Source organism: Chrysemys picta, chromosome 2, assembly GCF_011386835.1.
Source record: "Chrysemys picta bellii isolate R12L10 chromosome 2, ASM1138683v2, whole genome shotgun sequence".
Taxonomy (NCBI): domain Eukaryota; kingdom Metazoa; phylum Chordata; order Testudines; family Emydidae; genus Chrysemys; species Chrysemys picta.
The window spans coordinates 251,122,413-251,149,763 of record NC_088792.1 but is presented as its reverse complement, the minus strand read 5'-3'; the positions used below and the strand labels follow the sequence as shown (position 1 = coordinate 251,149,763).

The following is a 27,351-nucleotide window of genomic DNA, read 5'->3' as shown; positions in this document are numbered from 1 at the left end:
TCAATGTAATTAAGTTTGTTTAATTTACAGTGTGATTTTTATAATACAAATATCTCCAATTAATTCTCTGGACAATGAAAATACCTGAGACTACAATTTCAAATATAAGGAGTGGAGATGAAATCTATTAAATTACTACAGCTGATTATCCACTGTTCTAATGAGGGGGTTGTTGTAAAGTAGCTAGCCTTCTAAAAGCATTTTCTTATAAAGTTCAAACATGTTGGTAGAGTTGATTGTAATTACCAGGGTTCCCCTAACATTGTGAAAGACGAGGTGACTGAGCTGTGAGATGGTTTTAGTGCAAGCCTCCGAAATATATCTTACACTATTGATTTTGACATTTGGACTATGTTAGAGATAGAGAAAGATATTCAGGAAATAGGTACATAGATAGGTTGATGTGGCTGAAATCACTGGGAACTGCAGGGATACCGCACCTCTGAAAATCAGGCCCAAGTTATCTCAGGTTGGGCAGTCAAAATTAGGAGACGGTTTTTAAAATGTTGGGCTGGATGTCCAAAATAAATGGGACTTTAATATGTAATATGAGAACACTGGTAATTTAAAAATACGTCTTAATTTGTTTTGTAGTTTTTGAGGTCATAATTTGCACTCAGCATGACCCTTTATCATGGGCTCTGCTGGTGACACTTACATCTTTCTGCAATTGAATAATGCTAGAGTCTGTCGCTAAAATAAATTCTTTCTGGAGTATTCTAATATCTTGGGTTTTATAGTATTTCAGTATGTAAAATGTTCAATATTCTTAATTCATAGTGTATGGGAGATAAAATGGGAATATTTGAATGAGAACCTTACAAAATTATTATGTAGTGGTATAAAACAGGGTGGGGGTAGAAAGAAAATTTCACTTACTTCTGTCTCTAGCATTCTGGAATGGTGTCATATCCCCCTGAGAGGATGGAGGGACATCATTGCACAGAGTATGAGCCAGAGACCTGTACTGGCTCTGTATTTTGAGATGACCAAATTTTAAAAAGTAATTTAACTAAGAATGTGCTGAAATGTACTTTAGCCTGATGACTTGAATTTAGCACATAAGATAGAAGATATTATTTTTTTTATATTGTAAAGAAACACTTGGGTTGGGATTTTCAAAGTCTAAGTGAGTTTGGCATGCATTTCAATGGCTCTTTTGAAAATCTCAGCCTGGAAGGCCAACTATAAAAAGTCAGAGGCGGAGAAATATTTTATCTACTAATAGCTATTCCTGGGGATATCATTTAAAAATAAATATACTGTCATGTTCTTGGCTTTGGTGTCACCTCATGTACCTCTTGCTGGTATCCAAACTGAGAGTGTGAGGGCCCAGTGCTAACATGAAGGGCCCAGTACTTCATCACTGAAATCAATACAAGTTTTGTCATTAAGTTCAGTAGACTCAGGATTGATTCCAGAACTCTGATGTTGCACAGAATGTAACAGTTACTTAGATCTTCATGGGTGTGCAAGAGAGGGGGGGGGGTTAAAAGAACGTTCAATCTCTCCCTTGTGCTCCTGTACAGTACCCCACACAGTACAGTACCAAACTCAATCCCAGGGTAATAGGGCAGATTTTAGGACCCAGCACAGTAATGTAATGGTCTCCTGTTGAGTCATCCTGTTGTCAAGTCTCAAATACTGATCAGAGTGCAGTTATTTTTGCAGAGACCTTCTAAAGTCAGTTCAGGAGATGGGTCCCATTAGCTCCAGCCCAGAATATAAAAGGGTTTGAGCCTTTCTTTGAGGAGAGAGTACTAGGGTCTGGATTTAGAAGTCCTGAGGGGAAAATTATAGGAACACCTAAGCTTCAGACACAGCTTAGTCAGAAATGTATGTATTATTGTTGTTATTTAAGTAAAAAATAAAGGCAAACCCAGATACGAAATAAATGTGGACTATAGCCTGTGTTTACTCAGCCTATAATCTGCACAAAACAGAGTAAAGACTTTTCCTGCTTTTACTCATTCCTTGCACTTTCAGAGCACAAGAATCTAGGGTCTCTAGCAATGTCCAGCAATAGTAGAAATCCCAAAAGTAGTGAGTTGAGAAAGGGCTATGCCATCCTTCACCCCCAGACATTTGAACTGGTATGGAAAGGTAGGAGAGCATATTGCACCCTTTTATAGGGTGTAGAACTGGCCTTTTAACCCCAGTGTTCTTCAAGGCACTGTAGCTGCATCAGGCACAGTGCTCCGGGAAGATTCTGTTTGGACAGTCAGTACACTTCTGCAGACTGGCATAAAGCCACAATTTAGTCCTCTATCTTTAGCAAAATCTTATCCTGTACTGTATATAATTTGATCTTCCAAATTAAAATAACTGCCTCATAATTTCCAGGGGGAATTGAGGGGGCAGTTTTCCAATGGCTATTATTATACACTAATATTCTTAATATTTATTAATATATATTAATGTTAAATAGTAAACTTCTTGGTGTCATCTCTGTTTCTTTTTGTGACAGGATGTCAGCTTCTAGGGCACTGAACAGAGGTGCCGGGCTCTTTTCCTAAGTATGCCCGGCTGCCACACCAGCTGGATATCATTAGCTCCAGCCCAGGTGTGTAAAAGGGGTTTATATGCATCTCTGATTAGGCAAGGCCAGACCCAAGGAATAGCTAGCTCAGAAGGAATCTCAGGATAGCTCGTGTTTTTTGTTTTGTTGTTAAGAATAAATGAAAGGATGTGTACATTTTTGGACGCTAACCCAGTGTGTATGTGCTGTGTTGAAAACAGGATAAGAATGCTGCCCATTCACAGTCCTTGTATGCTTACAAAGCTCTGTGCATACGAATGGCACTCAATATATAATATGGCTCAGATGAATATGATTATTATTGTCTCTCTTTCTTTTGTTCTTCCTTTGACTATAGCATACCATTCAAATATATGGAGAGGAATAGATGCTCTATGTGCACAAGAATAGAGAGATGGGCTTTTAAATGAGTTGTGGGAGCACTTGATGTACTCAGCATTTATGCTTGTATCTTTTCTTGAGAATGCATTGCTTCACTTTTTTGAACTGTGCCCTTGAAACATTTTAATTTAAATATGGTCCTCTTTGACAGTTCAATTCAAAAAATGCAGATGAGACAGTCCTGATAATTGTCTTTTAAAATTGAGCCTGTTTATTGTACATCAGTTGGCCAGCTTGAGCACTGGTCCTTGTTTGGGGTGGTTCTTAGCTGTACTACCCGCAGGAGATGCTCTGGAAGAAACTGCAGTTTTGATGTGGCTGGTTCACCTCTTCCCCACACTTTTTGGGTGATATGTGCTTGAAAGGGATTGGGGGTATTGGTGTCTGGAAGGAGCAGGGGGCTAGGTAGGGGAGAGAGTACACTGACTGTATTTCCTTCCCCTGAGCTCAGAACTAAAAATAAGCTCCCGGGGGCCTTGGTTCTATATCAGACCCAAAGCTTATGCAGATCTAAGTCCCAAAAATTTGAGCCCCAACAATTTTTATGAGAAGCAAGAGTAAGATTTAGCGTTTGCGTCAATCTCTAATTTAAAGTATAGTGTGTGTGTTAGGCTATCATTTTCAAACCTAGGACAGTACACCTTTCTTAGGTTTATATAATTATTATCTTCCCTTCATTGATTGAGGTCTGGAAAAGATGACAGCTAATCAAGCCATAGATAGTTCCTGCAAAAGATGGCATATGATTTAGAAAACTAATGATGGGTAGGTTCAGAGCGGTTAGTGCAGTGTGGAGAGCTGGATCTTATATTGTAATTTATGAGTTTACAGGTCTCTTACTAATCCCCATCTGTATGCTGCGTAATTGGCAATATTTACTCAAGAGATCCATGACAAGAATAGCAAGAGATGAGGTGAATTGACAGAACTGTCAGGGAAGCTTGCCCTGTACCTGTCTGCGTTATGCCTGGCTCAGTCCATTGTTGTTAGTCTTTCATCTTAATGAGCAACATCTACACAATTTCATTTGAAGGAACTAATTAAATGAACGAATATTACTGTGCACTTTGTGACAATGTGAATTCATCAAATGTGGTTTGAGGTTTTCTAGGAGTTAATATTAAGAAGGTAAGAATGAGATTTCTATCTTGATCAGAGATTGGGATAGTATCTTTAAATCTTGGACAAAATATTTGAGAAAATAGGATTTTTCCTTGACAAAATGTTTTCAGGAATACTGGGCTACATAAAGAATGGATTTTTGTTAAAGTATTAAATACTGTACATTATATCACTTGATAAATAGGTTCAGCATCCTCACATCTTGTACCTTGAATGTATTTTATTTATGTAGTATTGAATGATCATTTGATGTTGCTGTTGTTCAGTAGGGAAATACTCTTGATATAATGTCCTGTAAGCGGCAGGTTTTTTCCTTGTTTAATATTTGTCTTTATTGTAGGTTGATATACGGGCTCCTTGCTGATTGTTCTTCTATCTCATAAAGATTGATTCTCTTGTAATTCATTATTTTTCTTACTTTCCATATGTTCCTTAATTTATCCTTTGTATGAGGGAGCAGCACTAAAAGTCCATAAATGAAAAGATATTTTATCTAATTTAAAAACTGATAGTGGATTACCAATTTCTAAGATATCTTAGATCTATCATACTCTTTAGTCTTGATTTGGGACATGACCGTAGTTGGCTGCACTAGAACTAGACAACTCTAATGTGGATTTCATCATGTTGGTTAAAGTTTGTTCTTTGATAGAATCTGAGTTTTTAATTTAAGTTGTGTTTGACAAATATGGATCTGACCCATTATGAAAAATGAAAAGTTTGAGATTAATGAACAAGCCTGAATGATCTTGAAAATATGTATTAATCTGATTTGTGCAAGATGTGTGGCTTCAATAAAAAGCTACACTATATAGAGTAACTAAATCCACTCACTTCTCTTTGACCCACAGTAAGCAGGAAACTTTCCCAGGCGAGTGTCATCAACTTCTACAAAGTCTAAGCTTTCATTTAAAAAGAAAATTAAATCTCTAGCCTTTATGGTTGATAACCTTCCAAATGCAATCCAAGTATGAACCAAAGTGGTGCTGTCTTCCTGAGTCTCAGACAGTTTCATTGTCTCTCTAGGCAGCAGCAGAGTGACAACTGAGCAGAATCTAGTCAGGTTTCATTGCTGCTATTGGGAACCTGTAAAATGTTGCTAGTTGCATTCTGTTGCTTCTTGCAAACTCCAAACCACATTGGCAGAGACTCATATAAGAACTATTCACTGGAGAGGAGGATTCAAAAACAGTGGTTGATGAAGGAACAAAGAAAGACTCCTTCCAGCAACCAGAAAGGTTGAGGGATTTGGGGCTGAGAGCCTTGTCCTGTAGCAGCAGCAAATATTGCTTCTAACTTTTCCTAGGTTCTTGAAGTTGTTACACTTTCTACTCTGACTTGTATGGAAAATGAAACGGTTGCTTTTGTGTCTAGCAAGGATAGCAACTGGCTTTTGGACTGCCTGAATGCGGCTGAAAATCATGTCTCTCAGCTTCCTGATCACCTCAAATCAAACTACTAATGGACAACGCATTCAAATTGAGGTTCAGCTTCAGGAATGCTCATCCATGCCCTTCTCCATGGTCCCAGCCTCTTTTTCCCTGGTATTACTTGTGTTGCTTTCATCAGCTAGGCGTATTTCTTTCTCCCCTCTGACTGACAACTTGATTTGATTGCTTTGCTTAACCCCTCCTATTTCCACCACATTGCCTTTGACTCAGGGTGGCTCAGTTCCATTGCTCTGCTCAGCTTCTCCTCCTTACCTTGGGATGTCAGCCCCCTCTCCTACACTTTCCCCTGTGATAGCTAAGTTCTCTTTGCTGCACTCCCACTCTGCCCACCCCTTGCTTCTGCCAGGCAGCTCAGTGTTTCTGTGCTTGATATCACTAAACTTGCCCCTGTTGTCTGTGTCGGGTAGGTTGGAACCCTGACATTTTATTTGCCCAGAAAATGTTCTTAAGTTTCTGAGCTATAAGGTTTTCCCATCCAGCATGCAAGTTACTTGATACTGAAAGAGGTTGAAGCCCATACTGTACTGTGCTTTCTGCATAAAATGTAAACCAACCAATGTGCTTTCTGCATGAAAGGTAAAACAACAAACAGTATGTCTGTCATTTTGCCATTGATTAAAGACGATGTGTTGTTTTCCTAGATCATTTCTAAACTGGCTTTTTAAACTGCACTGAATTTTCTTCCTTTTAGAGAATATAAGTAAACCAGGGTTTCTTAGTAAAAAAAGATAAATTTATGTATTTAAACAGTTTTAAAAAAATTTAGGCTGCCCTCCAAAGTTAGCTTTATTCATACCATTTTTGTTTTAATTTCTGAGATGAACATTTTGTGCTTTTAAGAAACTTGAGATTAACTTCTGTAGTTGTTTTCTAGAACAGCTAAGATGTACACTAAGGTTTGCAGTATAAGATTCCATTAGTTTTATTCTGTGTTATTCAGGTTAGACAGTCTCCAAGTTAGTTGCTGTCTCCAAGTTATGCTTTCATAGATTCCAAGGCCAGAAGGGACCATTGTGATCATCTAGTCTGACCTCCAATATAACACAGGCCATAGAACTTCCCTACAATAATTCTTAGAGCAGATCTTTTAGAAAAACATCCACCCTTGATTTAAAAATGGCCAGTGATGGAGAATCCATCACCACCATTGGTAAATTGTTCCAATAGTTAGTTACCCTCACTGGTAAAAATGTATGCCTTATTTCCAGTCTGAATTTGTCTAGCTTCAACTTCCAGCCAAATATCTTTCTCTGCTAGATTGAAGAGCCCATTATTCAATATTTGTTCACATGGAGATACTTATACTTTAAGTGTTACCCCTTAACATTTTCTTTAAGATATATAGCTATAGTTCTTTGAATCTCTCACTATAAGGCATGTTTTCTAATCCTTTAATCATTCTCATGGCTCTTCTCTGAACCCTCTTCTGTTTATCAACAACCTTCTTGAATTGTGTGCACCAGAACTGGACATAGTATTCCAGCAGTGGTCGCACAATGCCAAATATAGATGTAAAATAACCTCTCTACTCCTACTGAAGATTCCCCTGTTAATGAATCCAAGGACCGCATTAGCGCTTTTGGCCACAGCATCACACTGGAAGCTCATGTTCAGCTGATTATCCACCATAACCTCCAAATTTTTTTCAGAGTCACTGCTTCCCAGGATAGAGTCCTCTACCTTGTAAGTATGGCCTACAATCTTTGTTCCCAGATGTATACATTTACATTTAGCATTATTAAAACGCATATTATTTGCTTATACTACGTTTACCAAGCAATCCAAATGTCTCTGAATCAGTGACCCATCTTCTTCATTATTTACCATTCCTCCAATTTGTGTCATCTGCAAACTTTTAGTGATTTTATATTTTCTTCCAGATCATTGATTAAAAATGTTGAGTACCGTAGGGCCAAGAATCAATCCTTGCCATTTAATGTGTGCTATGTTAATTTGATATCATTCTACTTTTTTTATCAAAATGTTCTGCAATACCAAGTCAAACACCTTAAAGACGTCTATGTCAACATTATAACCTTTATCAACCAAACTTGTAATCTCATCAAAAAAAGTTATCGAGTTAGTTTGACAGTATCTATTTTCCATAAATTCATGTTAGTTTGCATTAATTAGATTACCCTCCTTTGATTCTGTATTAATCGAGTCCCATATCACCACGCCACTATCTTGCCTGGGATCAGTGTCAGACGGACAGACATGTAATTACCCTGGTCGGCCTGTTTACTTGTTTTAAAAATTGGTACAACATTAGCTTTCTGGAACTTTCCCAGTGCTTCAAGGCTTATTGAAAATCAACATTAATGGTCCAGTGAGCTCCCCAGCCAGCTCTTTTAAAACTCTTGGATGCACGTTATCTGAACTTGATGAGTTAAAAATGTCTAACTTTAGTAGCCTCTGTTTAACATCCTCCAGAGATACTAGTGGAATGGAAATAGTATTATCACCATATGATGAGACTATATCATCTGTTTTTCCCCCAAACACAAACAGAAATATTTATTGAATTTTTCTGCATTATTATTGATAATTCTGCCATTTCTATCTACTAATGGACCCATACCATTGTCAGGATTCTTTTTGTTCCTAATGTATTTTAAAAACTCCTTATTGTCCTTAACTCTGCTGGTTATAGATTTCCCCTTGTGTCCCTTTGCTTCCCTTATCCTTTTTCTACAATTCCTAATTTCTGATTTATATTCATTATTATCAGCTTCCCCTTTCTTTAATTTGTAATATATCATTTGTATAGCTGCTTTCACTTCCTCTCTAAACCAGATTGTTTTTTTTAACCAGCACGGCCTTCTTCCTCAATTGTGGGATTGTAGCTTTTAAGGCATCTGGTAAGGTGTTCTTTAAATTATTCCCAATTATCTTTCACATTTTTCTGATTACATTTTCCTCCCAGATGTTCTGGCTGGTAATTGTTTTCGGCTATGTGAAATTGGCCCTATTCAAGCACCAAGTGTATATATGTATATATATATTACTGCTCTGGACTTTATGCTATTACACTTCATAACTGTGATAAAGTCAAGATCACCTGTACCTAAATTACCATTAATTTTTTGGTTCTGTGATCAGTTCATCTTTATCTGTGAAAATGAGGTCTAATACAGAATTCCCCCATGTGGGATACAACACTTTTTGAGTTAGGAGATTGTCATCTGTAATGTTTAGACATTCCAAGGATATTTTAGTAGTAGCAGCATCAGACTTCTAACATATGTCGCTCAAATTGAAGTTCCCCATGATCATGTATCTTTTTTTCCTACACGTTGTAGAGAGGTGCATAAAAAGGTGATCATTCTGTTCCCGAGTGTGATGTGGTGATCTGTAGCAGACACACATACCCCATCTTGTGCTATATCTGTTAGGTCATTGATTCATAAGGATTCAAGATAATTTTTTCCAAGTTATCAGTAACTTGGAAACAGGTAATGCCATTTATGATATAGACTGCCGCTCCCCCTTTTGCCCACTCAATCATTCCTAAATAGATTATAACCATTGATTTTAATGTTCCAGTCATGCTAATCATTCCATCAGGTTTCAGTAATACCAACTTTGAGGTATATCTAGGTGTAAAGGGACTGAAATTTTGTTGTCACAAAAAAATTGTGATTTTTAAATCTGTTTAAATTTTCCTGTCTACTTTTAAAATCCAACTTCTTAATCAAAATTGAATTATTAGTGAAAGTAAAATGATATAGTTTTAAATAATGTCATATGTAGTACATGGATCCTTAGTTGTCTTTAGTAACTGATTAGTTTTCTTTTAAACCTTAGAATTTTATCTTGGATTCTTTATAACTTTAATTAGCTTCTAGATAATTACTGTATTTTCAAAATATTAAAACAGATAAATAGGGTGGAAATTTCTATTTTTTTAAATTGATTTCTAGGACTTTGGGGGGTGGGGGAAGGTAATGCAACATTTCTTTGTAAAGTAGAAATACTGTATGATAACTGTACTCGAAAATGTATAAAACATACATGAAGAAATGGTCCTAACTTCAAAGAATTTACAGTCCAACAGCTGTTGATGAGATTTGATTTGGGCAACTTCTATTTTAATAATAGTGCTCACTACATGAAGAGCTATAAAGCCATAAACTTCCCAAATCAGAAGTGTGTGAAACCGAAATCTCTGTTTGCAAAGACAGAATTAATACTTCTAGGCTCTACTAGGTTATGATAAGGCTGGTAAATCAGTTTATAAAATGCATTTACATGTGGATGAATGGCATTTTAAAAGGGTGTGAAAATCTTTTCCACCTTTGAAAACAATAGAAAATTTAAAAAATGGCTACCAATCTGATCCTTACAACCAAATGTCCCACTCATTATAAATCAAAAGCAAATGCATCAGCCCCAAAGAGCTTTTGGATAGCAATGTTTATTCACTGAGTTGAATGATCACAGCAACTCACTGAACTGTGATAGGGTATGTTTATAAACACATAAAGAATTATACTAAACTGTAGTGGTGACAGCTGAGCTAATAGCTGAGGACATTGAAAGAAAATTTAAAATGTCTGCCCTAGAGAGAGAACGTGAGTGAGGTACTATCTTTTATTGGACCAATTTCTCTTAGTGAGAGAGCCAAGCTTTCAAGCTTGTTTCTCTCACCAAGAGAAGTTGGTCCAATAAACTATATTAACTCACCCGCCTTGTCTCTCTAAAATCCTTGGACTGAGATGGCAACAACACTGCATGCCCTAGAGAGAGAAAGAGATTTTAATTTTTTCACTAACAGAGATAAAATGCTATTTTGTGATGATACTCATCCAACTCTCTAAAGACGTCTGACTGGAGAATTGCTATCTAAATTAATGATGGTTCTCTAGTCTTAATTCTTGATTGTTTTCTTTAAAACTTGTTATCTTTTGCTTCTTTAAGTTATTGGAACAGTTTGTTGTACTTTTTTTAGATATACCATAATAAAATTCTAAGAGAAAATCCTACATATTTTCATATCAGGTGTGATAATTGCTTTTGCTATTGGTTTTGATAGCAGCTATGTGTGTATCTCAAAGTTAAGTATTATGAGCTGAGTATCAGGATGGAGGGTTTTCACAGACCTTTTAAATAATTTCCTCTGTTTGGAGTTTTTGTGCACAAATGTATAATACTTTCAAAACATTGTTGAAACTGTATCCAAAAAACCTTAAGAGATTGCTGATGGAGATAATCACATGAATTGTTGTGCAGAGTTCAGTTTGTAAGCCTAGTGCTCGCTCAAGGCATTTTATACTTTGAATTTCTGCTTGAGGCATAAAACTGTAATGCTAGAAAGTCATTTTGAAAAATGTCTGTGATAGACAATGCAGTTCTAAACAAAGGGTGATAGAAAATCAAAATAACATGCTTCAGCAGACTCAAAAGTAAGCATCTAATATACTGTACATAAGTGGAAGAGCAAAATCAGTTGAGTGGTTCCTATTTTGCTTAAATCTTGTACCTCTTTGTACCTTCCCTTTGGAGCAACTAAGTTGTATCCCTTGCAATTTAGTTAGTTACTAAAAGCTAAATTTTCAGCATGCTGCAGAATTTATCCCAAAGTGATTTAAACAGTGGATTTTTATTACTTAACCTGATTTAAAAATATCTTGTCCATAAGCTTTGTAGTTATACTAAGTGTGCGAGAATCTAGATGATAAGTGCTATATGATGTTAATGCAATGATGGAGGCAGACAACTGGAGTTAATATAGGAGCAAGTCTACTTTATTTTAATGTCTCACAGTAGCCTACAGACATGGGTTTGCAGTGTATGTTACTTACATACGCAACCACTTCTAGGTTCCCTTGATCCCTCTTAGTGAAAGTTACAAATCTCCCAACTGTGTGGCGCTCACTTCAGGGTGATAAGCACAGTATAAATGATATTTAGATACCGTAGGGTATATAAAACGGTACATAAAGCTTCTGTCTTTTAATGTGTGTTAGCAGTGAGCTGCATGCAACTACACTACACTAGACTACACTTATGATTTTATTGTGATTTCTGTGATATTTAGTGATAAATCTTGACTTTAGGTGCTTCAGCTTGAAAAAAACACACCAGAGTCTGAGGGTCTCCGCTTTCATTATTTAAAAAATAGTAAGTTTCCAAGCCTTCAGAGTTGCAGAGGAAGGCTTGAAAATGTGACCCAAGTGTACTGCTAAGTCTCAAAAACCAAAAGGCAAATAAAAAGAACCCAACGTTTATTATTTTTAAAAATCTCATGATTTTGGCAGGGCAAACGTGTGATATTTGTGAATACTTGGGTTTGGCAATACTGCTGTTTCTCAGCTAAAGATACTGTATGTGTAGTGTACAGCATAGGTGCACACAGCTGTAATATTACACATAAGGTATTGTAGAAAACAACTCCAGCTCTTCCCCTGGTGGCCAGCACTTTGGAGAAAGCTACAGAAAAGCAATCTAGAGCCGGAAAAGGATGGTTATCAATGTAGCTTCCATACATGCTTTTTTTAGCATTGAACGTTCTAAAGTACACCTCTACTTCAATATAACGCTGTCCTCGGGAGCCAAAAAATCTTACCGCATTATAGATGAAACCACATTATATCGAACTTGCTTTGATCCACTGGAGTGCGCAGCCCCGCCCCCCTCCTCCCCCGCCCCCCCCCCCCGGAGCGCTGCTTTACCGCGTTATATCCGAATTCATGTTATATCGGGGTAGAGGTGTATTAGTCTGATGAATAGGAAGGGTTGTTCCTCTGAATACAGAAATTAAGCATGGAACATTAAAATAGGGGCTCTACCCTGAGAAATTACATTGTAAAAATGCCATAAATTGTCCCCTGTTAATTGTGCCTCAGTGTTTTGTCTGTCAATAAAAATATGTTTATTTTAACTGCCAGTCCTGCAAACTCAGCTTGGGCTTTGACAGTCAAGCCAGGGTTCTTTCTATCTCACATAATAAAAGTTCAGTGAGGTAAATTAGGTCCTTGTTTACACCTATGCAACCCCATGTTTTCAAATTATGCCTTCAGTGACACCAGTGTTTCAAACCCATCAAAGTCAATGGCTATGTCTACATTCCCCCCCCTAAGATTTCCCACCAGTGCTGGTGCAGCTCCACTGATGATCATGTGGGAATGCCAGTGTAGACAGAGCTCCAAGTGGCCATTCGTGTCTCATGCAGCACACTGTCTGACCCTGCTCAGAGCAGGACTACATGATACAGTGCTTAAAATGCTAGCAGTTGTTGGCGCCTGGCCTACACCGTGTTCCCAGCATTGCCGTGTTCCCAGCATTTGCTACTGGTGGTAACAAATGTGGAAAATCTGAAAAGAAAAAATCCTTGTGCAGCCAAGACCAATGTGACTACTTCTGTGAGTAAGGTGAGCAGGATTTGGCACTAGGTTTGGACATTAGAGAAAAAGATAAACAGGCTGACCTTTAACCTCTTAGACTCAGGTCTTTAATATTGGTAGAAATGAGTATAGAGTCCTCAGTGGACCACACTCTGTAAAATAAAAACAGACTCTGCTCAACAGAAGTAAAGGAATCAACTATAATAGCGAGATGGAGAGAAAGGAAGAGTGTCTGTTACTTGAGGCCACTAACAACATAAAACAATCTGAGGCATGCACTGGTTAAATCTTAGAAAGTGCTATAGGCAACCCACTGTTGCAATTGCCATAGAAAATTATTGTTGTTAGCCATTCTGTTGATAGTTCATATTGTAAGAATTGCTAGCAGATGGGAAAATAGATGACTCAGAATACAGTATTAGCAAGCCATATTTTTTCAATCAAAGGCCTTTAATAAGGCATGTAGCATCTGTAAGATTCATTTAAACAGTTGCTAGGAAGTATGTGTTTTTTCAAGTAAACATAGCAAACTTTATACAGATTATTTTTTATTTGAATATCTATTTTATTAACAATTTAAACCCTGAAAAAGCATTTTCTTGTTTTCATCTCACCAGTGTAACAGCAGTGTCCCATCATTTAATTTGATGGACTGAAAGGTTGCTCCCATAACTCACGCAATATGAAAGCTATTAATAAAATCTAATTTTAGCATATTGAAAACATCACAGGTCTAGAGCTTTTATTTACCTGTTAGTTGTCAAGGGTGGCTTAAGACTGTAGTGGGCTGCATCCACCAAAACTGTGGCTTTCATCCCCTGAAAAGTTTGGATGCCCTCGATATATACTGGCCAAGTGGAATCAAGTGACCCCTCTCCCCCCAGTTCCTGTCTCCCAGGCCCCCTCACTATCAATCATGGCATGATGTGACCTGCTGAGGGGCACCATACAGCCAGGGTGCATCTCCTCACGTCTGGGTCTTGTGCCAGAAACTGCTGACAAGCCAGCAGCCAAGATCCGCACACTGAAATGCCTGCTGCTTACTGATTCTGAAAATGGGACCTAGGTGCCACTTTACTGCTCTCTCTTACTGCTTTTATTTCAAGAGAGTTCTAATACCTGTGGGAAGAAGGCATATCTATTTGCACACTTCCCATTTTGGCCTGAACTACCCCGGGTGGCTTTTGTCCAGGATTGCAAACACCTGGGACTGCATTCCAGAACATGCAATAGTTTAGGTCAGTCTGGCAGCTTACCTTCACCCAGCCAAAGAGGGAAGAATTACTCACTGAAAAGAGCGCTCATTCTGCTTCACTGAAAAAAACATTGACCCAGTTGAAGCTGGTTCTGGTGGGACCCAAGACATTATATTAGAACAGTGATAAATGATGTTTGTTTCACTTTCCTTGAGAGTTTGAGCCAATCACACAAATGGAAGCCCTGGAAGTTCTGAGGGATGTCTGGGGTCACTATGTGAAGAAAGAGATCCCTCTTCCTTATGGCTGGTGAAGAATGGCTGGGCCCATTAATGACCAAGAAAATCAATGTTTTCTACAGAAAAGACAATCTTCTGACCTTGCTGAAGTGTGCCATAGTCCATGGCACATGACACCAACACTTGATGCCCATGATTTTGCCAACTACTATCCAGTGTCCAGCCTCTTTTTTTCTGGCCAAAATCATTGAGAAGACAGTAGCAACCAAAATCAACACCACTGTCTTCTATCAACATATTAGACCCTTAACAATCTTGTTTATTGTGGAATATAGCATGGAGAAGACTTTGGTAACAATTATGGATAATCTCTTTGGTCATACTGTTGGATTTCTCGTGCGCCTTTGCTGAGATGTTGCTTCCTCACAAGACCTAGCAGGAGTGGATAGTGCAGTACTAAAGTAGCTTCACTTATTTTTTTCAGGTGGATCCCAGCTATTCATAATGAGCAATTGCTCCTCTTCCTCAAGACCAAATATGTTGAATCCTGCAAAGTTCAGTCCTATCTCTTCACAAATATATATATTAAAAAAAAATGACTTGTGGAAGTCATAAGACACTGCAGGCCAGTGACCACACAACTTTACATTTCCGTAATAGACATGGTTCTTGGTGTCAGACAGTTGAACTAGTGCCTGAAAAGACGCAAAACCTGGATGAAAAGCAGCAGGATCTAGATTAATCTATGTAAAACAGGTGATGTTGCTAATAGGAGAAGAACACTATGAGGAGCTGATCTCACCCTCTATTGAGGATTTCCATACTCCAGAAATCACACTACTGCACAGTCCTGGGCTTATATTGGACTCATCACTGCTCCTGTAAATACAGATAGCAACAGTGGTTAGAAATGCCTTCAGCTACAAGGAGATTGTACCTGTTTCTGTCTGAAGAACTACCAAGTGTGGTCCAGGCTCTCATAATCCCCAGGTTATATTACTGATGCTCCTCCTGTGGTTGACTGTGAAGGCCTTAAGGAAATGCCAGCTTGTCCAATGCCATACAGCCTATTTCTGTAGCTTTGGGTAATTGGATACTTACCTGATCCCAAAATCTTTTGAGACCCTGATAATAAGGATATCCACATAAAAAATAACATACAGGACAAGTTAACAGAATGCATGAACAACCCTTGGGTGGCTGGAGGCCTATCCCTGAACATTTTTTTTTTTGAAGTGATGGGGGTGATTTTGACAAAAACCCAGAATTTGGTTATTTTTTCCCTTCAGTGACCCTTAGAAATTCCTTGGCTTGGGAAACAATTAGTCCTTGTCTCTTGGCAGATGTAATGTTTAGAGAGAAGGGCTTCAGACTCTGGTGTGGCACCTAAAGAAGGTTGAATTTCCATGCTAGCATCATCCTGCAAGGAAGGATGGTCTAGCCTGGGATTCGAGATACTCTGTTCTGCTACAGATTTCCTGCGTGATCTTGCATGAGGATCCCCTGTCTTGTTTTGGTATGTGAGGATCTTTATTTTGAAGCTTTAGCTAAATAACTATGGAAGAATACCCAAGTTGCGCTTGTTCGGGGCTTTAGAAAAGCTCTTTTGTATTTGAATTGGTATCTTTTCAAATCTGCTCAAGGCCTTCCTACCTCCTGTGTTTAATTTCAGAATCCAATGCAATTATTAATAAAATAGACTGTTTGTTTGTTCTATCATTTTATGCCACACATTGTACCAATTTTCATCAAAATGTTGGCTCCTGTTGTAATTTGATCATGCCCAAACCTTTCTGACACATGAATGTTACAAATGATATTTGAAGGTCTCTTTTTTCAAGCTCTTCAATTGTTCCAAATATCAAAAAAACAAAACCAGAGCCTTTTCTCCCATGAGACCCTGCTAGTCCAGTAGTTGATCCACTGCATTCTCTTGACAGTAAGTACAGAGGGAGTCACAGAATGGTTAGCATTTGGGGTTTCCAGTAGAATCAACTCTGCCTGGATCCCTCTCAAATGTTCTGCCTCTATGTGGGCAATAAAAGTACACAGGCTTTCTTGGAGCCTATCACAAACAAGTTGGGAGACCAAGGCAGATGCAAGCAAATTTGCAGCCCTCTGCAAAGTAATTTAATTAGCCACCTGTCTGCAAAGCCCAAGATTCAGTGTGCCACCTTTCCCCCCCTTCTCTGCTCCAAACTCCTATGACATATTGGCTGGGGGGAATATATGGGATGCGGCCAGAGCTGTCTTTCCCAGAGATGAAGCAGTTTAAAGATACTGTCAAATTAGTGGTACCAAGGTTAAAACAACCTTTTTCATGTCTAGAAACTAACCTACTATCCTCCTGTCTCAGTCCATCCCATTAACATGAGAGCCTGGCATAAATTGGACATCAGAAAGCAATAAGAATTTAAAAGCAAACCATATGTTTTGTACAAATGCCCTTTGTGTGGCTCATCCAATCCACTATCAGGGGAAGAAGATTCTCTAGAGTTCCATTGCAAAGTGTGTATAACACTGCTTATTGGAAGCCTACAAAGTAAAAGATCTTCCTTCTGCACAATAAAACTTAATGTACATTCAGTGCAATCTAGAGCTGAATTGTGGGTGGAAAGGCCATATGCCCTAGTGGAAAAAATAGAGAGAAATGTCCTGGTCCACAATGCACACTTTCACTAAATGCTCTGGGCTGGGGCTAGATACTCCACTCAGCTCAGGATGAAGGGGAGTGTTTAGGGAACTGTTTATGGCTCTGTGACTCTTTGCTGGCCAGCCCCATCCTGTCTTAAAGCAGTCTAAGGGACCTTATACCATGAGAAGATTGGTGTAGCATAGCTCCCCTCCACCAGGCTCTGATTCTGACACCTCCTTCCACCAGCATGCCCCCTATGCCAAGGAGGGGAGGAAGCTGGTGTAGGAGCTGGTGTCAGTTGCATTACATCAAAGACGATTGCTTTCCACAAGGAGAATTCTTTACAGCCAAAATCTGGCTACTTTGCACCAAAAGGAACAGAGCAAAATGGCCTGAACAGAGCCAAGAATCTGGCCCTGGCCCTCTAATTTTTTTTTTAATTATTATTTTGTTGTTTTTGTTTTTGGCAGTAATGTGCCTTGAGAGTGTTTCATGCTGTAGAATAGATTAATATAATCTCACCATGTAGACCTCTTTCCTTCATTCCCTCCCCATTGCTTTTCTGAATGGTTAGCGACTTTCCCTGTGGCTATTGGAGTAGCCATATAGGAGAAAAGAAAAAATGTCCTACATGCTAATTTTTCTTCTTAAAGACTACATGTCTACAAGTCCACATCTTCCTTATTAGAAGTGTGTGTGCGCGTGTGTGTACACACACACACGATGCATTCCTAATGTTGCAAGTTGTACTAATTTGGACTGCTGTTTACCACAGTCAAATGATAAACTAATTAGCATTCCGGAGTGTTACAGCAGGGGGGTGAATGCTTAACCAGAATCCCTATTCACGGAGAGTTAGCAGCAAGAGGATTCAGTCCATCAGTTGCTGGATTGTGGACAGACAATCCTGGAAAAGAAAAAATAATTTTATTTTACTGGGATTGGTGGGAAATAGGGTCGCCAACTTTCTAATCGCACTAAACTGAACACCCTTGCCCTGCCCCCTTCCCTGAGGCCCTGCCCCTGTCCCACCGCTTCTCCGAGGCCCCGCCACCCACTCAATCCATCCCCCCTCCCTCTGTCACTTGCCCTCCCCCACCTTCACTTACTTTCACTGGGCTGGGGCAGAGTTTGAGGTGTGGGAGGGGATGAGGGCTCTGGCTGGGGGTGTGGGCTCTGGTGTGGGGCCAGGGATGAGGGGTTTGGGGTGCAGGAGGGGTCTCAGGGGTGGGCAAGAGGTTGGGGTGCAGGAGGCAGGGTGGGCTCGGGGGCGGGGGGCTCAGGGCTGGGGCAGGGAGTTGGGGTGCAGGAGAGTGTTCAGGCTGTAGGCTCCAGCCAGACAGCACTTACCTCAGGCGGTTCCCAGTCAGCGGTGCAGCGGGGCTAAGGCAGGTTCCCTGCCTGCCCCGTCTCCACGCGGCTCCCGCAAGCGTCTGCCATGTCCGGCTCCTAGGCACAGTGGCAGCCAGGCAGCTCTGTGCAGTGCGCGCTGCTCGCACCCAGAGGCACTGCCCCTGTAATTCCCATTGGCCATGGTTCCTGGCCAATGGGAGCTGTGGAGATGGCACTGGGGGTGGGGACAGTACACGGAGCCTCCCTGGCCGCCCCAGCACCTAGGAGTCGGACATGGCGGCCACTTTCAGGGCAGGGAAGGAGTCTGCTTTAACCCTGCTGCACCACCGACCGGACTTTTAACAGCCCAGTCAGTGGTGGTGACCGGAGCCGGCAGGGTCCCTTTTCAGCTAGGGTTACCATACGTCCGGATTTCCCCGGACATGTCCTCCTTTTGTGTGCTAAAAATAGCGTCCGGGGGGAATTTGTAAAGCACTCACAATGTCCGGGATTAGCAGAGAGTGGCTGGGAGGGCTGCAGGGAAGTCCCGGGCTGGACTCAGGAGCAGCTGTAGAGGAGCCGGATCCGCCCTGCATTCTGAGCCAGCAGCTCCCTTGCAGCCCAGTCCAGCAGCACTGTGCAGGGCCAGACCGGGTTTTGTTGTGCAGGGGAGCTCAGCCACGTGTCCGGCTCGGCTGCACAGAGCCCAACACTCTGTTCTGAGCAGCAGGGTAAGGAGGTCAGGGGGCAGGAAGGTTCTGGAGGTGGAGGTCAAGAAACGGGGGGGGCTTTTTGGGGGGAGTGGAGAAAGTTTTGGGCAGTCAGGGTACAGGTAGGGGGTAGGGTCCTGGGGGGCAGTTGGGGGGGGTCTTAGGAGGGGGCAGTTAGGGGACAAGGAGCGGGGGGGGGTAGGGGGCTGGGAGTTCTGGGGGGGAGCTGTCAGGGGGCAGGAGTGGAGAGAGGGATCGGAGCAGTCAGGGGACAGGGAGCAGAGGGGTTTAGATGGGTTGGGAGTTCTGGGGGGGGTTGTCAGGGGGCAGGAGTGCGGAGAGGGATCGGAGCAGTCAGGGGACAGGGAGCAGAGGGGTTTAGATGGGTTGGGAGTTCTGGGGGGGGCTGTCAGGGGGCAGGAGTGCGGAGAGGGATCGGAGCAGTCAGGGGACAGGGAGCAGAGGGGTTTAGATGGGTTGGGAGTTCTGGGGGGGGGGCTGTCAGTGGGTGGGGAGTGGTTGGATGGGGCGTGGGAGTCCCAGGGGTCTGTCTGGGGGTGGGGGTGTGGATAAAGGTTGGGGCAGTCAGGGGACAAGAGGCAGGGAGGCTTAGATAGTCCTGGGGGGCAGTTAGGGGCAGGGGTCCCAGGAGGGGGTAGTCAGGGGACAAGGAACGGGGGGAGGGTTGGGAGGTCAGGGGGGGGGCGGGAAGTGGGAGGGGCAGGGGCGGGGCTAGGGCGGGGCTCCTCCCGTCCTCTTTTTTGCTCGCTGAAATATGGTAACCCTATTTTCAGCTGGGTGTTCCGGCGAAAACCGGATGCCTGGCAACCCTAGTGGGAAATGAGCAATCTATTGTCCTCAGATTTAAGAAGCTAGACAAGCCTGTCTTGATTACTGAGCTCCTAGAGCTTATCAGCATTTTAAAAGCTATCAAAATGTAATTTAAAGGCTTTTTAGTTTCCGATGGCCTTCATGGCTCAATGCGTAAGAACTCCTTTCTCTTCCTGCTGATGTTGGTAGCCCTAGGAGATTCTCAACAGCAAACTACATGGTAAATTATTTATGGCGATTTAAATTGTGAGCTGTTTGCAGTTAGAACTAAACTAAGAGCATCCACCTCCATTGCTTTTAGAGTTGGAATCAAAAGGAAATATTTCCTGTTTAACTACTTTTTAATTAGTATCTTGCAAAATTTAAGCCTTTTCCATTCAGAGTTGTCCCCTCTTGTAACAGTAGTGCAAAATTAGAATGGTTTCAATTTCTTGGAGTTTTTTCACTGTAAAGTAATTGCTCAAGGAATTTTTGTTATCGGGTAGAGCAATACACTGCTTAATCACACAGGACTCTATTAAACAGAAAACAGGATTTCTGCCTAATCCTGTATAAATAATGTTGATGGTAATCTTGATAGAAGAGCCTTTTTCTCCCTCCGTCAGTTGATCTCTAGACTTTGCTGATCATTCAGTTTGCTTTTTACCCAAACAGAGGGAAATGTCATGAACTGTTTCCCATAATTTTAAAAAAAGGGAAGCAAAATAAAACTATGTGAACTGAATTACTTTTGAATAAAATGAGGTTGAAAGACCTCTGTGAGACATCAATGATGTGTTAAAAATAACATAATGTGCAGCATACTTCATTTTGTGGGATGTCACTCATTTTAATCCCACAGTTACTTATATTCCACACAATGTAGGTGTTCCCTTACTTTCATTGTTGAAAATTGCTTGCATCAGATATAATGAACCAGGTTACTGAGACAATAGAAAGTTAGTTACCCTAAAGGAACAAATCCCAAAGCATTTTAAGTTTCCTGCATGGCTAATTTTTTATGTACCACACTTAGCAGCTTTGTCCCATGTCATATCACATGTTTGGGCCTTGGCAGGTTGTTAGGTATGCTATGTAGTATCTTTAGTATAGGTGGAAGCCACGAAGTAATTATCTTTGAGTTAACCAAGGAAGCTTATATAAAGGTCAGAATGATAGTTGTATGCAGTGTTGTTGTAGCCGTGTCGGTCCCAGGATGTTAGAGAGACAAGATGGGTGAGGTAATATCTTTTATTGTCTCTCTCACCAACAGACGTCCCATCTTGTCTCTAGAATGATACTTAGCAATTTGGGATATCATGACAAAATGATTGTTTTATAGAGAGTTCTGTAAACACTGATACAGTAGCTTTTCTATAGCCATGCCTGCTTCAACGCACCTGATGTCCAATACAAGCCAATTCTGCTTTCTTTTTTCACATGAAGTGCCTTGCTTTTTTATATTCACTTCTCCCTTCCAGTGTTCAGAGTGGTATCCATTGATACACACAAGTATTCTAATGGATTAGATCCCTTCAGTGACCTGACTGAGATCATTCTGAAAATCCCTCATTCTTTGGATCTTGAAATTCACTTTTTTCAAATCTGTAATTTCCAGCCTAGCTGTCTGTGGTCTTCAAGGTGCATTTGTTTCGGTTTCCTTGTTCTGTTTCTGAGATTTAAATAAAAATGCACCCGTCACATTTCTCCCTGGCCGCATGTACAAAATCTTTTGTACAGCAGTAAATAACTGGTCTCAAACGATATATAAAGAGACCCAAATCCTCTTGGTGTGTTTATAGTGACTATCTGGAGAAGGCAGCTGAGTACTCAAGTCAGGGCCAGGGCAGACTGTAAAGATCATATGAAAACCTCATAAAGATCTGTCCTGAAAAAAAAGGTACACCCTACAGGCAAGAAATTATACTTGGATCCCATGATGTAGTTCCTTCACTTCTCCATGGATCTCCAAAGCTCTCCAACCTCTCACAAATGAGTTTCAAAAAGAAGAGTTAAGGAGAATTTAGAAAAATAGGAACTCCCTGTGCCCCCTTAGCTCCTGCAATTCTTCGGAGTCAGTTGCATACGTGCCTATTAGGACCATAAACCCTCTACATTGTACCCTAGATCCCTTTACATTGAACACCCATCCCAATCTTGCTCCCTAAAGAATGTCCTCATTCACATGATTTTTAAGATGCTACTTCCATTTAACAGTTGACAAAAACAATAAAACAGAAGCTTCTTCTCTCTTTCCCCCTAAATTAATGGGTGTCTTGGTGGCTTGGCAATAGTGACCGCTTCCCCCCAACCCCTTTCTGGGAGTAGGGCAGGGCAACTTATCCAACTAGAATTTACTTAATCGCTTAGGGGCCACTCCTTCCCTCAGTGGAAGCCCAAGTAGCGAGATGTGCAACTGGGAAAAGAATCCTCGCCAACAGGCTGCAGAGCACATTTGGGGTGCTCTGTGGCCAGCTGCAGCCTTGGATTTTCATAGTTGAAGATCTATTGGCCCCAAATGACTCCTTTGGTTAGAGCTTGGTTCGAGGCACACTGGAGTGTGCACCCTGGCTTGGGGCTACAGGTATCCTCCACCTGGCTCTTTCTGAAGAAATGGCAGAACTATACCTGTTCTGCTATCACAGGACCCTTTGTCCCTGTGGAGGTGTGGGAAGGGGGGGTAGGATTTACCCTAATCAGTAACTCTTCCGTAATGTCTCATTTTCACAGAAACTTTAATGCTAGAATTGTCTTGCATGACATACTGCTTGTTTTGCTCTGATTTTTGTTTATGGTTTTTTATTAGTTCCTGCTTCAGTTCTCTCTGTGTCTAATTAAAGTTCTGACACTCCATTTTTCTTTACTATCATGTGTGATATAGTGTATTACTACTAGTCATAACATAGGGAGATGGACTGTATATAGCAATAGCAGTGTTGTTCATTTGTATGCTTCAGATGCTGATAGAGTGATCAAAAGTAATATTTTATTCCCCAAGGAAAATAGATTAGACTGTATTGATGGAAAATTGCCCAGGATTCATGAACTCAATATTGACTAATAAACAGGTTGATTCAGGAAATGTGTTTTCATTTTTTTTTTCTGACCTAGGCAATTGTTAGGTGGTGTGTTTGTTCAGCATGTCAGAACATTTACTTATGTTCAGACAAATTATAGACTGTCCCTTATTAGGATGGGGCTTTATGTAATTCATTAAATTCCTTCTGCCATCTGAACTGTGGTGATAATCTTCGCAACCAGTGAAGTGCAGTTGGCACAAAAAGGAATCTGACAGGAATGTGAAGAGCAGAAAGACATCTTGTTGCCTCAGGGCAATAAAAATGAACTTCACCATTATTTGTTTTCAGTTATGAAACTATGAACTATGGATTCTTTCCGGCAAGCAGAGGCATGGAATGTAGTGCCTGCAATGCCCCACTGACTGGCAAGAATTCAGCTTTGGTTAGTCACACCAGTCAGGATGCAAATGAGTCAATTTCTTTGTAAATAGCCTCATTATTATTAATTTTTAAAGGACTCCTGAGCAATTAATGACCCGTTCAACCTTCTGAGAAAATGTTAATGTGATGCTTAGAAAGAAAAGAGGTTGGTTATAACTAACTCCTTCCCATGAATTCAGGATGTTGTTTCATGTATTATTTATACACTCTGTTGGCAGTTTGCCCTGTGTAGATATGGCAGTGATCCATTGAGGAATACAAGAGCCTTTTATCAGTAGGTACCTTTGACTGTCTGGGATAGTACTATTTGTGGATGTTGTCTATCTTAGTATTAGGGCTTCCACAGGAGACTGTAGCTCAACCAGTCGTTTTTGATTGGGTGTGGTAATTATCCTGGATGCCATCATATCCATAGAATTACATCCATAAATTGGCATGCATGCTTTTTACAATCTAACTGATTCAATACAAGGTATATGTCTATTTGCAGGGTATACAGAAACTGCTTTGTATCAGATGTAAATGGGAACGTATGTACTTTCATGCTCCTACACTAGTTGCTATTTTCGATACTTTGTTTTCACTTTGCCAAGGTAAATTAAACTAATGATTAGTATTAACAGTTATCAATCTTTGTTTGTTGTTGGAAGCAATTTTATTAAACAGCTTTGCTTTACTGTTTGTTGTTTACAGTTAAAAAACCTAAGTTTAGAAGAATTGCAAATGAGGTTAACGGCTTTGGACCCTATGATGGAACGAGAAATTGAAGAGCTTCGTCAAAGATACACAGCGAAGAGGCAGCCTATCCTGGATGCAATGGATGCAAAGAAACGAAGACAACAGAATTTCTGAATTTGTCTTACTCTCAAAGATAATGGTAGTAGTCAACATGGACACTTGTTAAATTGTAAATCGGAAGGAATTCTAGAGTTATGAGAGGTGTTTTTAAAACTTTAAATTGTGCTAAAATAACCAAGCAAAGTTGGATCAGTGAAAGAACATGTATATGGTGTTCAGCAAAGACGGTGGAACACAATTAAACTCTTCTGTGCATTTACCACACTTCTATTTTCAAATATTTAATGTAATAGAAGTTTAATCTGTTTAGTGGTAACTGTGTTGTACAATGGGAGAGTGTTTAGGATACCTGGAATATTTTGAAGTGTTTCATGATTGTGCAGCACTACAGGGCCTTATGTTGCAATATATTTTTCTCCCATTTAGTAGCATATTTATTATATACTCGTAGGTGATTGTATTTATTTTTATGCCCATTTATTTTTTGAAACTTGGGGGGGAGGGGTTATTAGGATAGTTGTGGTGGAGAGCAGGGCCAGGTTAGTTTAAATTGAATGTGGGAATGTAATAAAAAAGAAACTCACTGCTATATTAAAGCCTTGATTCAGTGCAGCATTTATGCATGTGCTCAAGTTCCATTGACATTGATAAGTTAAGCATGTGCTTAAGTGCTGTCCTGAATCAGGGCCTATGGCTGTAAATGAGTGACGCAGTTGCTACACTAGAGAACATTGATATAAGGGCCAATTCTGTCACCCTTACTTACATTGAGTGGTCTCCTACTATAGAAGGAAACAAGTGCCTACTTAGTTTTAATTTTTCTATAGTGCAGGAGAAGCAACAAGTACAGTCACACCTATGGTATATACTTCTAGTTGCTATTGCAATTCTTACATTCTGACCAGTTTCAAACATCATTCTGCACCATAGTTTTGTAATGAATCAACAGTTACAATTTTTGGCCAGTGTTTTTTACCTGGTTAGTTTGTAGTAGGTTTTTGTTTGTTGTTGTTTTGTATTGTAGACGTGTAGCTATAAGGGACACTAATTTAAAAGCCAAAGAAAATCAATGGAAAACCTGTATTAATCTGTAATAAGCCTCCAAAAGAAGCAAAGCTTTGCAGTATTCCTCATCCTGCATTCATTGAACATTCAAAATTCCCACTGTCTTCTGTAAGAGTTTTGGGTGCATAAGGAATGCAGGACCAGGCTCTTGTTAATATCCGTGTCCATTTTTTGTCTCTGGTTCATGCATGTAAATATATGGTAGGTGAAATATATCACATTGCAATAAATACATCAGTCATTTGTATGAAAATGTGATCCACTTTCTGAACCATCGACTGTGGTCACTATTAATATTACTATTGCCACAATTTTTGCCTTTTGCCTAATTAACATTATTGTGGTATTCGGGTATTTCCCTAGAAGTCAGACATAATGATAATTACTTACAAAATGCAGCTATACAGATTTTAATGGTGCCCATGGTTACTGGCATCCTTCTGTTACATGTTTTCTGGAAGTTAGTAAACATCTCGCGTCTCTTGGCATTTACTGTAGTCAGATGTGGACCATTTATATTGAACCATGAGCCTTTGGAAACCATGCATTATTTTTATACAGTCTAACTAAACAAGGAAAAAATAGTTTTAAACTGATCAACATATGTCTGACCCTTCCGGGACCAATTCTTTTTCTGGAGTTGTATATGGCCATTGTTATCATTTTTGTTCTACTTGTATGTGTGTAATTCCAACCTGTAAATCATAAATTCAAATACATTTTAACTGTGGCAGTTAGAACAACTGACCTTCGTATATTCATAATTTTTTTTAAATGTGAACTGCCTTTTGAAAAGAAGGAAGGAAATAACCCTTAAGAGAGATCCATAAAACATACAGTAAATCAAGATGCCCCAACATTGTGATTTTATTGCCTCACATCTAAACAAACAATGAAATGATGCATGGTAAAATCTAATATAGTTTATGAAAATGACAGCATAGACTTCTGAATATAGACCTGTTATTTCAAATTAATTTCTAATTCTTTGCTTTATCTCTTCTTTAAATTCATTGATGTGTACGTACAAACGCAAAGATATAATATATGAAAAGAATATATGGAAAGCATAGATTCATCAAGAAGGAGAGAGCCTTATTTGCCCTTTCCCAATGTGCCTTATAGGCAATTAACGTCATTATCCAACTATAGCCTCTCTGCATCATTGCTAACTTTCTCTTCCCATATTTTCTCCCATTTGTTCCACCAAAAATATCATATGTTGGTTTTGTATGTGGTAGCATCATTGGATTACACACTGTGTTCAGACTTAGTGCCTTCTGGAAAATTTTCCAATTTAGTGCACACTGTGTGTAATACTTACCCATAGGGGGCCCAGGTTAAAGGCCACTAGGCAGGCTAGAGCTTTTCTAATGACATCTGAAAGGCATGAGGGCATAAAGCGCATCCCTTCTCTATCTGCAATCTACCTGCAAGCCACACTTTCTCACCAAATGAAGCAACCCAACTGAATTTTACACATACACAGGAGAAAAGCCAAAAGTCATGGTGAAAATTGGAAATGGAATAAGCCACCTGGGATGGTGAAGTTCATGGCTTCTGAGATATTATAACTTAGATACAGGAATTTTCTCCGTCCAAACTTGATATCCCCCAACTAATATAAAATTCAATAACTCTGATGCCTGATGCAATGAGTGAAAAGCCTCTCAGACTTCAGGGGGAACTAGATCAGAACCTTAGTTATGTGCAAGAAGTAAAATCTAGAAATAGGTTTTATATTAGAGAGGGGTACTTTTATGTTTTTTTTCTCCTGTTTATTTACTAAATCATAGCATCCATTTTCATGACCACATTTATCTCCACTGAAGAATGAGCATTTTCTGTAAAGGAAATCAGGTAGCACGCTAAATAAGACATTGTAACATCAAGCGTTTCAGAAAATCCAGGAGAACTATTGACACATTAAGATTCAGTAAAATTTTAACCCAGCATTTTCTTTTCTTGCTTCCCATTTTGTATGTTTAAGTTTAGTACATAAAAATCTCTGAAAAATAATTACTTATCACTAAACATCTGAATAAAAACTTATTTTTCGCTTATGGGTGTGGTGTTGTTCACTCCATCTCAAGCTAAATCATGTTAATGCTAGTTATTGACATTCATTTAGTGTGCTTTAAGTTTCAAATTTCAAAACATTGCTTCCTTTAGTGCAAGGGGCCTGACTTTCAGAATTGCTGAGTACACCAAACTCCAATTGAAGTCAGTGATACTCAGCACCTCTGAAAATAAGGTTTTGAAACCC

The 27,351-nt window shown here is 39.9% G+C and overlaps 1 protein-coding gene across 7 annotated transcripts in view; it reads left to right on the top strand.

Annotated features, from left to right (window-relative positions):
* Positions 1–27,148, top strand: part of STK3 (serine/threonine kinase 3) — a 298,853-nt gene extending 271,705 nt beyond the window's left edge. For all 7 annotated transcript variants that reach the window (XM_065582173.1, XM_065582171.1, XM_065582172.1 and 4 more), the window contains one exon: positions 23,916–27,148. In XM_065582173.1, coding sequence (XP_065438245.1) covers positions 23,916–24,074 — 159 coding nt within the window. In that variant the 3' untranslated portion in view covers positions 24,075–27,148. The remainder of the gene's footprint in view (positions 1–23,915) is intronic.
* Positions 27,149–27,351: the final 203 nt, after the last annotated feature.